Consider the following 12,529-nt stretch of genomic DNA (forward strand, 5'->3'; position numbering starts at 1 on the left):
AAGGAATGGCTAATCTAATAGTATGAATGGGACCTCATTATTTATAACTAACCTAGTAGTATGAATGGGACCTCTGGTATTTATAACTAACCTAGTAGTATGAATGGGACCTCAGTTATTTATAACTAACCTAGTACTATGAACAGGACCTTGGTAACTTATAACTAACCTAGTACTATGAACAGGACCTTGGTTACTTATAACTAACCTAGTACTATGAATGGGGCCTTGGTTACTTATAACTAACTTAGTACTATGAACAGGACCTTGGTTACTTATAACTAACCTAGTAGTATGAACGGGACCCCCAGATAGGTAGAGTTGTAGGTGGCTCCAGTCAGGTTGAGGATGCCAGCAGCAGTGAGTCCAGAAAGGGCGATAGAGAGCAGAGCCAGCAGGCCCAGCCAGGGTTTAGCCCTCACACAGTCCCTCATGGAGCAGCAGCACACCGATAAGAGCACACACACACAAATACTGGCCAGCAACGGGCGTTGGGCCAGCACTGACGATGCCTGGAAGTCTGATCTGGGGAGAGAGGAAAAGGGCTGGGTTAGAGTAGCAGAGAGAGAGAGAGAGACGCACAGACACACACACACACACAAACACAAACAAACCTTAGAGAAGAAGATGTGAATGGATATAAGCCCAGTTCAGGATGTCCTGCCCCAAATCGTCCCAGTTCACCACAGAACGCTTGCTCCCATTGGCTAGCCACTCTGTCTGTCAAAGCGCCACGAGCCTGCAGGTAGTAGGTCAGCTGCAGAGCCCTAGCACTCCGGACTCCTTCACCCCGACCAGACACACCTGGACCTCGGACCGGAGGCCCAGACCCCCATGCCTGAACCTGGAACACATATTGATGATCTCAAAAAGGGTTGAACAATAAATTACTTTCCCTTTGCATTCCCTTCTGACGATAAAAATATTCTGGATTTCAGACAATTTACGCTTTAGTAGTTACAGAGAGAGGAGAGGAAGCAACAATGTGCTGGATTTGACCCCATGCTGTGTGCTGGATTTGATCCCATGCAGTGTGCTGGATTTGACCCCATGCCGTGGGCTGGATTTGACCCCATGCAGTGGGCTGGATTTGACCCCATGCAGTGGGCTGGATTTGACCCCATGCAGTGGGCTGGATTTGACTCCATGCCGTGGGCTGGATTTGACACCATGCCGTGGGCTGGATTTGACCCCATGCTGTGGGTTAGATTTGACCCCATGCCGTGGGCTGGATTTGAACCCATACTGTGGACTGGATTTAAACCCATGATGTGGACTGGATTTACACCCATACTGTGGGCTAGATTTGAGTTGCAATGGGCTGGATTTATACCTATACTGTGGGCTAGATTTGAGTTGCAGTGGGCTGGATTTACACCAATACTGTGGGCTAGATCTGAGTTGCAGTGGGCTGGATTTACACCCATACTGTGGGCTAGATCTGAGTTGCAGTGGGCTGGATTTACACCCATACCGTGGGCTAGATTTGATTTGCAGTGGGCTGGATATACACCCATACTGTAGGCTAGATATAAGTAGCTGTGGGCTGGATGTGTATCCATATAGGGACTGGATTTAAATAGCAGAGGGCTTGATTTGAACCCATATTCTGGGCTGGATTTAAATAGCAGAGGTCTTGATTTGAACCCATATTCTGGGCTGGATTTAGATAACAGAAGACTTGATTTGATCCCATATTCTGGGTTGGATTTAAATAGCAGTAGGCTTGATTGAACACATGCTGCAAAATCTGGGAAATTATTTAAATGTACTGTAATTTCATTCTGAAATCAGACACAATTCTCTGTATAAAAACAAGGTAATGATTAACCTTCACTATTTATTCATAAAAAATTCATTACAAATCTAGAAGGATTTTATGAATATGTGAAGGTATACATCCATAGCATAGTTATATCCAATATGCCCTTGTTGTGAAAGCTCCCAGTTTACACAGGTGAAAGAAACTGCCCTAACAAGGACAAAGTTAACATTGGCCTCCAATTGTCAACTATTATAGTCAAATCTTCTGGATGAATCCTCGTCATGGGCCTACAGTACACTGGCCAGTAGGGATCGAGGCAGGATTATAGATATACAGCTCCGGAAAAAATTAAGAGACCACTGCACCTTTTTCTTTCCTTTCCAAAAAGTCGAAAAGGAAGGTTTTCAATGAGGAACAGAAGGGTTAAAATTAAAAGATCACTGAAAATTGAACTCTTCTGCTCTCACTAAAAACTTTCCTTTTCAACTTTTTTGGAAAAGAAAGAAAAAGGTGCAGTGGTCTCTTATTATTTTCCGGAGCTGTATATGTAGATATGTAATCAAAATAAATCATGAACAAATATTACAAGGAGAACTTAAAATAATCTGATTTGGTGGAACCAGCTTCCCTGGAGGCTAGCATAGCAGAGTCTCTGCCTATTTTCAGAGAACATCTGAAAACTTACCTTTTTATAGACCTAAAATAGTTCCACTCTAACCACCTATGTTGTCTTTTGAAAACTTTTCGTTTTATGTTTATTATGCTTATTATTTGTATGGTGCTCTTTCCAGCACTGATAATTAATTAGAACTCACTCATTACAAAGTTGTGTGGTTCTTTCACCTCTGTGTAAGAGCATCTGCTAAATAACTACAATGTAAGTGTAAAAATGTTAGAAAGAATGTATAATGAAAATACAGAATACGCACTCCTCCTAACTGGTGGCCAATGTAGGCCATCCGCCCGTCAGCAAGACGTGTGATTGGATAGCGCAGAGGATGGGAAGAAAGGTTGGCAAAGCGTGCGGATTGGCTGTCCTCCAGGGCTCGAATTATGTCATCAATAATACAGGTATTCTTGTCGTCAAGCAGACAGAGGTGAGAGAAAGAGTAGTTGAACCCTAACACTGGAACTTGGAGTAGAACTATGGAACGATGAAGCTGGAGACAGCCAGACAGGGAGACAGAGAGAGACAGAGGAGAGATGTGTGTTATTAATTCATTCTCTTGTGTTTCCATGGAAAAAAGACAAAAAGGGGATCACTGCAAGGTTATGGTTACTAGGAAACAGCAATGTCATCAAAGAATGGGCAGAGTTATTGCCCACCTTGGAATGTAGCATCTACCAGTTTCTGTATGTGCGTGTGTCCATGCGCATGTGTGTGACTGATTGACTGTATAACAGATTGACCAAACAACTAACCAACTGACTGACAGATTGACAAACCGACTGACCAACTGACTGACGAATTGGCTGACAGATTGACAAACCGACTGACCAACTGACTGACGGATTGGCTGACAGATTGACAAATCGACTGATCACCTGACTGATTGGCTAACAGATTGACAAACCGACTGATCACCTGACTGATTGGCTGACAGATTGACAAACCGACTGACCACCTGACTGACGAATTGGCTGACAGATTGACAAACCGACTGACCAACTGACTGACGGATTGGCTGACAGATTGACAAACCGACTGATCACCTGACTGATTGGCTAACAGATTGACAAACCGACTGATCACCTGACTGATTGGCTGACAGATTGACAAACCGACTGACCACCTGACTGACGGATTGGCTGACAGATTGACCAACCAACTGATCACCTGACTGACTGATTGGCTAACAGATTGACCAACCGACCGACCACCTGACTGATGGATTGGTGAATCATTGCTGAGTGATTGATACGTAAATATATATTATTTTGTAATTTACCTGTAGTTTTACCTAAATTTCAGATTATATTTTTTTTAAATTGAAAATAAACAATATACAGTGGATATAAAAAGTCTACACACCCTTGTTAAAATGCCAGGTCTTTATGATGAGACGAAGATAAATGAACTTTTATCACTTTTAACGTGATCTATAATGTAAACAATTCAATTGAAAAACCAACTGAAATCTTTGAGGGGGAAAATTTTAAAATAAAAACCTTACAATAACCTGGTTGCATAAAAGTGCACCAATCACATTCAATCACATTCAAACTTAAATAGAGGTAATTACACACCTGCCATCATTTAAAGTGACTCTGATTAATCACAAATAAAGTTCAGCTGATCTAGTAGATTTTCCTGAAATGTTCTTAGTTGCATCTCAAAAAGCCATGGTCCACAGGGGGCTTCCAAATCATCAGAGGGATCTCATTGTTGAAAGATATCAGTCAGGAGAAGGGTACAAAATAATTTCCGAAGCATTAGATATACCATGGAACACAGTGAAGCCAAGAACTGGACGTCCCTCCAAAATTGATGAAAAGACGAGAAGAAAACTGGTCAGGGAGGCTTCCAAGAGGCCTACAGCAACAGTAAAGGAACTGCAGGAATTTCTGGCTAGTACTGGCTGTGTGCTACATGTGACAACAATCTCCCATATTCTTCATGTGAATGGGCTATGGGGTAGGGTGGCAAGACGGAAGTCCCCCAAAAGCACGTGGAAAACGTGTTATGGTCTGATGAAACCAAGGTTGAACTTTTTGGCCATAATTCCAAAAGGTATGTTTGGCGCAAAAACAACACTGCACATCACCCAAAGAACACCATACCCACAGTGTGGCATGGTGGTGGCAGCATTATGCCTTGGGGCTGTTTTCCTTCAGCTGGATCCGGGGCCTTAGTCGGGGTGGAGGAAATTATGAACAGTTACAAATACCAGGAAATTTTGGCACAAAACCTTCAGGCGTCCGTTAGAAAGCTGAAGATGAAGTTCACTTTTCAGCACGACAATGACCCAAAGCACACTTCCAAATCGACAAAAGCATGGCTTCACCAGAAGGAAATTTACGTTTTGGAATGGCCTAGCCAGAGCTGTGGGCTGATCTGAAGAGGGCTGTGCACAGGAGATGTCCTCACAATCTGACAGATTTGGAGAGCTTTTGCAAAGAAGAGTGGGCAGATATTGCCACGTCAAGATGTGCCATACTAATAGACTCCTGCCCAAAAAGACTGAGTGTTGTAAAAAATCAAAAGGTGCTTCAAGAAAGTTTACTGGTGTGCATGCTTATACACTCACCTAGGATTATTAGGAAGACCATACTAATACTGTGTTTGACCCCCTTTCGCCTTCAGAACTGCCTTAATTCTACGTAACATTGATTCAACAAGGTGCTGAAAGCATTCTTTAGAAATGTTGGCCCATATTGATAGGATAGCATCTTGCAGTTGATGGAGATTTGTGGGATGCACATCCAGGGCACAAAGCTCCCGTTCCACCACATCCCAAAGATGCTCTATTGGGTTGAGATCTGGTGACTGTGGGGACCATTTCAGTGCAGTGAACTCATTGTCATGTTCAAGAAACCAATTTGAAACGATTCAAGCTTTGTGACATGGTGCATTATCCTGCTGGAAGTAGCCATCAGAAGATGGGTACATGGTGGTCATAAAGGGATGGACATGGTCAGAAACAATGCTCAGGTAGGCCGTGGCATTTAAACGATGCCCAATTGGCACTAAGGGGCCTAAAGTGTGCCAAGAAAACATTCCCCACACCATTACACCACCACCACAAGCCTGCACAGTGGTAACAAGGCATGATGGATCCATGTTCTCATTCTGTTTACACCAAATTCTGACTCTGCCATCTGAATGTCTCAACAGAAATCGAGACTCATCAGACCAGGCAACATTCTTCCAGTCTTCAACTGTCCAATTTTGGTGAGCTCATGCAAATTGTAGCCTCTTTTTCCTATTTGTGCGTGTTGTGGCTTCACAAATGCTTTGCTGCATACCTCAGTTGTAACAAGTGGTTATTTCAGTCAAAGTTGCTCTTCTATCAGCTTGAATCAGTCAGCCCATTCTCCTCTGACCTCTAGCATCAACAAGGCATTTTCGCCCACAGGACTGCCGCATAGTGGATGTTTTTCCCTTTTCACACCATTCTTTGTAAACCCTAAAAATGGTTGTGCGTAAAAATCCTAGTAACTGAGCTGATTGTGAAATACCCAGACCAGCCACGCTCAAAATTGCTTAAATCACCTTTCTTTCACATTCTGACATTCAGTTTGGAGTTTGTCTTGACAAAGGACCACACCCCTAAATGCATTGAAGCAACTGCCATGTGATTGGTTGATTAGATAATTGCATTAATGAGAAATTGAACAGGTGTCTCTAATAATCCTTTAGGTGAGTGTATAACCAGGTTATTGTGAGTTTTATTTTTTTTCCTCTAAGATTTCACTTTGTTTTTCAATTGAATTGTTCACGTTACAGGTCACATTAAAGGTGGAAAAGGTTCTTACATGATTTATCTTTGTCTCATTCTTTTACATCACAAGAACCTGGCATTTTAACAGGGGTGTGGAGACATTTTATATCCACTGTATATATATAATTAGTTGTGATAAATAAAATTTGGCCCTAGAAGTATGTAAGAGTAGTAGTCTTTTTCAAAGTCAGTACATTAGACCAGGGTGTCACGCCTTTAAATGTTGGCCCTGAAATTGACAGGGTATCATGCCTTTAAATGTCAGCCCCAAAATGAACAGGGTATCCCGCCTTTAAACGTTGGCTCCGAAATAACTGCAATAACTGGCAGGATATATTTTTTGCCAATTTAAATCAATATAGAAGGTTGCTGGTCTCTGATCCCATTGTTTTACCATCTCCTAACCTTGTGTTCTTGTTCAAGACACCAAGGACAATAACTGCTACATTAGTCTACTGTAAAAAAAACAGCCCCTCTTAACTGGAGAGCTGCAGGGTGTGCAGGTATTTGACCAAACACTGAATCATCGACAAGCTTTTCAAGGTATTGCCCTTTGATGTTTAGGTTGAAATGAAATTAGAATGGGGTTCAGGTGGGGCCTGTAAACTTTCCTGATTGATGGTTGACCACAACAAAAAAATTGTCATAAAGCATTCCAAATGATGGGTTTTGTTGAAGAGGGACAGAGTTAGGGGAGGCACCGCTTTTCTCATATGATGGGTTTTGGTGAAGAGGGACAGAGTTAGGGGAGGCACTGCTGGCCTTCTCATATGATGGGTTTTGGTGAAGAGGTTCAAAGTTAGGGGAGGCACCGCTGGCCTTCTCATATGATGGGTTTTGGTGAAGAGGGACAGAGTTAGGGAGGCACCGCTGGCCTTCTCATATAATGGGTTCTCATATAAGAGGATTGGGGGTGCAAAGAGGGATGTACTAATTTCCACCAATGTGGAAAACTGCATTGTACTACCAGATGTGGTTAACTGCATTGTGCTACCGGATGTGGGTAGGGGCATTGTACTACCGGATGTGGGTAGGTGCATTGTACTACCGGATGTGGGTAGGGGCATTGTACCACCGGATGTGGGTAGGGGCATTGTACTACCGGATGTGGGTAGGGGCATTGTACTACCGGATGTGGGTAGGTGCATTGTACTACCAGATGTGGGTAAGGGCATTGTAACACCGGATGTGGGTAGGGGCATTGTACTACCGGATGTGGGTAGGTGCATTGTACTACGAGATGTGGGTAAGGGCATTGTACCACCGGATGTGGGTAGGGGCATTGTACTACCGGATGTGGGTAGGTGCATTGTACTACCAGATGTGGGTAAGGGCATTGTACCACCGGATGTGGGTAGGGGCATTGTACTACCGGATGTGGGTAGGTGCATTGTACCACCGGATGTGGGTAGGGGCATTGTACTACCGGATGTGGGTAGGGGCATTGTACTACCGGATGTGGGTAGGTGCATTGTACTACCGGATGTGGGTAGGTGCATTGTACTACCGGATGTGGGTAGGTGCATTGTACTACCGGATGTGGGTAGGGGCATTGTACTACCGAATGTGGGTAGGGGCATTGTACTACCGGATGTGGGTAAGGGCATTGTACCACCGGATGTGGGTAGGGGCATTGTACTACCGGATGTGGGTAGGGGCATTGTACTACCGGATGTGGGTAAGGGCATTGTACTACCGGATGTGGGTAGGTGCATTGTACTACCGGATGTGGGTAAGGGCATTGTACTACCGGATGTGGGTAAAGGCATTGTACTACCGGATGTGGGTAAGGGCATTGTACTACCGGATGTGGGTAAGGGCATTGTACTACCGGATGTGGGTAGGTGCATTGTACTACCGGATGTGGGTAGGTGCATTGTACTACCGGATGTGGGTAGGGGCATTGTACTACCGGATGTGGGTAGGTGCATTGTACTACCGGATGTGGGTAGGGGCATTGTACTACCGGATGTGGGTAGGTGCATTGCATTGTACTACCGGATGTGTAGCCTGCTAACACGCTCCTAGGCAGGGATCACTGTCTAGTGGTGAGTAAACATGAAAGTAATGACATGAAAGTCTACTCTGCATTCCTATACTGAAACTGTTTACCTGTGAAGCCCTCCGGACAAGAAAAGTTTCAATAAAGTTACCGGTACGATGCTGCAAACAAACAACAGGTGGCATGTCAGTGGTCCAGACAGCTCCCAATCCAGTCAAGCACTGATTACGGATATGAGGGTCAAAACAATGAATACATTAAGCAGTTTAGATTAATCGTACAAGATAACATGCTAAATTTGACCCCTCCTGGCCTGCCTGAGTGCAAGTCTCTTGCTTTTTCTAAAAAAAAAGAAATTCTCTCTCGCTCTACTTTTGGGTGTGTATATATAGAATTCTGTAGACTCTGTAGAGTGTTAAACGGAACACAATATCATATCATTCCCTAACCAACTCGCATACACACACACACACACACGCACACACACGCACACACACGCATACTGTTTTGGTAACTAATTCCTGTTCGTGCCTCTGTATACGGAGGCTCTGATATTTTTTCCCTCTGTGCTCAGCATGTCATACTTAATAACAAAACCATTAAGGCAGATTATATCGTGTTAAACTAGTTAAACCTACACAGCCGGTAGAGTCCATCACCTTTATTGAACTGGAGCATCGCCTGACATCACCATAAAAACACAATTAAATTAATTAATTTTGAGCACAACATTTATTTTTTATACTTGTTACACACAAACATTAACTTGTCTAAATTTGGACACCAAAGTAAGAAAAAAAGTTTTACTAATCCTAAAACTTAGCCCAACCCCAACGTTAACCTGATCCTAACCTTAACCTCAATTACCTTCATATTCATGACTAAACTAATCCTAGCATAATGGCTAACCGTGACCGCTAATGCCTAATACCAATTCTAACCCTAAATGCAATGGTAACCTTTGCCCATAACCTAAATGTTAAGCTAAAAAGTGACTAAATTAAGAAACACGCCCTGGGGTATGTAGGTTTCTCTCCCTGAGGAATTCAAAATCCTTAATACAGCGTGTGGAATGTTATATGTTCACCTGGATTTTGAGACTAGCTGACCAATTTAATCTCCTAGCTTAAATATGCTTTAATGTGTTTTGTGGTGTCATTTAGATAATGAGTGATGGACCCAGCCTAGTTCAACCTCCAGTTGTGTAGTTTTGTGTGTGTGCATTCTAATGCTCCACTGTCATTTATAATATGTTTTTAGTTTATTCATGTAATTATTTGTATTGCATTAACATCAAAACAAACTGAAACAGACGCATTACCTGGAGGACAAGGTCAGTATGAACAGGATCCAGGATGCTGCCTCTCTTAGAGGTGACTATGACACGGCCGTAACGTCCTGGAGTCTGCAGGTCTGAGTACAGGGCATGTTTAGACCTGTGGTATCAAAAGACATTGAAACAAACAGTAATTTACATCCAGTATTAATTCATCCATTACGCCTAAAACATGATAATACTACGACCAACTCTTAATGTAAACAAGTTGCTTTGAGTTAGTCTGGTCAATAAAGTGATATAATTCTACTCATTTAGCTGAGTGTCTTACATACATTATGCATTGCATACTTGCACAAATTAATAATTATTCTGGGTTGCAGTTGGTCCTTTTACAACAGATTGGTGCCATATGTAAACCGTTCAAATTCAACTAAAAATACTTTTGCATGGAAACATGAAATCCCTTCGCAAACCTTCCATCTATCCTATTTGATCTGTCCCTTCACCAGGACACTGACTCAGTTGATTAAATAGAAAATGTTTGAAAAGTAGAAAAGCTCTTCTCTGCCTAACGATTCATGTGATAAATCTGACACATGCAACCAGTTAACAGATCATATCCCTGTGATCACCCAAATGAAGGTTAGTTTTAAAGTAACCAACAGTTTAATGTTTAACTGTTTGCTAATGACTCACAACTGTATCCTAATTTAGTTACTTGGTGTTTGGTAATGAAGGGCCTACTTTGGATCAGCAACACTGACTCTATGACAAACAAGTCATTCATAAGAAGACAATTGATGGCACCTTTTTTTCATAGCAACTAGTTTCTAAGTAATTAATCATTTGATTGTTAATCATAAACATAATAATAAATCATGTCAGGCAGTCATTCATGCAATTGTATGCAAAATCAGGATCCTACTAAACAGCTACTTCAATTAGGGAACAATCTCGTACCCTATCTCGTATCTTTATGCACAACCGATGAAAACTTAACATAGGCTGAAATTAGCAAGGCAATGTTAACTGTGAGGGCTGTAACACGGGTCCAATAGTTAGCTAGAACATCATGTAAATTGGTAAATAATTTAGCCTAGGCTACTCAAACGAACACCAAATGTATGCTACAAATCGATGGAAAGATGGCAACCTACATGTTTCTCACCTTGACATTCTTCTTTGGGTATGGATAAATTTTCTGTGCTCATCTCAACAAGTCTGGGCAAATTAATGAGTATTTTTATGATGTCATCATGTAGACATGTAGTGTTTTACAGTATTTTTTAACTACTAATTACAAAACTCTAAAGTATTTTGAAACAAAATATGAAGCAATTTTCAACAACCCTATCAAATACAAATAACAAAATTTGTATTTTAAATACATGTATCATAAATACTGCCCATCCCTGGCAGCTAGCCTTTTTATGTATTTTGACAAAGCTGTTATCAAAATGTCTGCAAACGCTCAACATTTTGTTTAGAAATCCATAAAAATCCAGAGTTATCTATAGTCCTGTCTATTTCAGGATAAGTGTTATCTATAATCTTTTCCATTTCAGGGTCAGTGTTATCTATAATCCTGTACATTTCCGGGTTAGTGTTATCAATATTCCGGTCTATTTCAGGGTCAGTGTTATCAATATTCCTGTCCATTTCAGGGTCAGTGTTATCTATAATCCTGTACATTTCCAGGTTAGTGTTATCAATATTCCTGTCTATTTCAGGGTCAGTGTTATCTATAGTCCTGTCCATTTCAGGCTTAGTATTATCTATAATCCTATCTATTTCAGTGTTAGTGCTATCTATAATCCTGTCTGTTTCAGGGTTAGTGTTATCTACAATACTTTCTTTTCATAGCAGCTAATAGTGAAGGTTAGAAGGCACTAGTAGATGACTATCTAATAACAGGCAGGAAGGTAAGACTGCACTAGTAAATGATATATATTAACAGGCAGGAAGGTTATACTTCACTAGTGGATGATACAGTATCTAATAACAGTCAAGATTTTTCCCTAAAATAATTCTAAGAAAATGAAGAGCTTGATGCTTTAATAACTATAAATGGAAGGAAATCTACAGGTCCTGATAAATTAGACCCATGCTTGTTGGTCAAGGCTGCCCCGTTTATCTCAGGGGCAGTAACACATATTTTATCTAACTGTGTCAACTAGGATCATTCCAATGATTTGGAAAACTGCACATGCTTCCTCTACCTAAAGGTGGAGACACTAGTGTCATGTGTTGCCTCTACACTAGTGTCATGTGTTGCCTCTACATAAAGGTGGAGACACTAGTGTCATGTGTTGCCTCTACATAAAGGTGGAGACACTAGTGTCATGTGTTGCCTCTACATAAAGGTGGAGACACTAGTGTCATATGTTGCCTCTACATAAAGGTGGAGACACTAGTGTCATGTGTTGCCTCTACACTAGTGTCATATGTTGCCTCTACATAAAGGTGGAGACACTAGTGTCATGTGCTGCCTCTACACTAGTGTCATATGTTGCCTCTACGTAAAGATGGAGACACTAGTGTCATGTGCTGCCTCTAAATAAAGGTGGAGAGAGTAGTGTCATATGCTTCCTCTCTATAAAGGTGGGGACACTAATGTCATGTGCTCCCTGTACATAAAGGTGGCGACACTAGTGTCCTTGATGATTATCAAAGTATTTCTAAATTGTCATCTTGCTAAAATATTGGAGTCACTAGTAAACACACAGTTGTGGTCTTCTTTAACTGAAAATGGGAAAAAAAATGTAAAGAAAAATGTCAATCTGGTTTTAGACCAGGGCACAGTACTATTACTGCAACTATGCTGGTTGTAGATGATATTGCTAAGGCCTTGGTTGCAAAACTAAGTAGTGTTGTATCTATTGACCTGTCCAAGGCATTTGAAATTGTTGACCACACTGTCTTGCTGGAAAAATTAGGGGGATGAAAATAAATGGTTTAAAAACCATCTTAGTAATAGGACTGAAGCGGTTGTTTTGGATGGGTGTGACTCTAAATGTACTACAGTTCATAAAGGAGTTCCC

At 41.6% G+C, this 12,529-nt stretch overlaps 1 protein-coding gene across 3 annotated transcripts in view; it reads right to left on the minus strand.

The window, feature by feature from the left end:
• ptchd1 (patched domain containing 1) overlaps nucleotides 1–12,529 on the minus strand; it is a 52,128-nt gene that overhangs the window by 35,285 nt on the left and 4,314 nt on the right. For 2 of the 3 annotated variants that reach the window (XM_029116340.2, XM_029116339.2), the window contains 4 exons: nucleotides 9,531–9,645; nucleotides 2,695–2,925; nucleotides 615–844; nucleotides 287–525 (listed from right to left, as the gene is read on the minus strand). In XM_029116340.2, coding sequence (XP_028972173.1) covers nucleotides 287–525; nucleotides 615–844; nucleotides 2,695–2,925; nucleotides 9,531–9,645 — 815 coding nt within the window. The remainder of the gene's footprint in view (nucleotides 1–286; nucleotides 526–614; nucleotides 845–2,694; nucleotides 2,926–9,530; nucleotides 9,646–12,529) is intronic. The other variant, XM_029116341.2, reaches the window with a different exon arrangement.

Source organism: Esox lucius, chromosome 21 (genome assembly GCF_011004845.1).
Source record: "Esox lucius isolate fEsoLuc1 chromosome 21, fEsoLuc1.pri, whole genome shotgun sequence".
Classification (NCBI taxonomy): domain Eukaryota; kingdom Metazoa; phylum Chordata; class Actinopteri; order Esociformes; family Esocidae; genus Esox; species Esox lucius.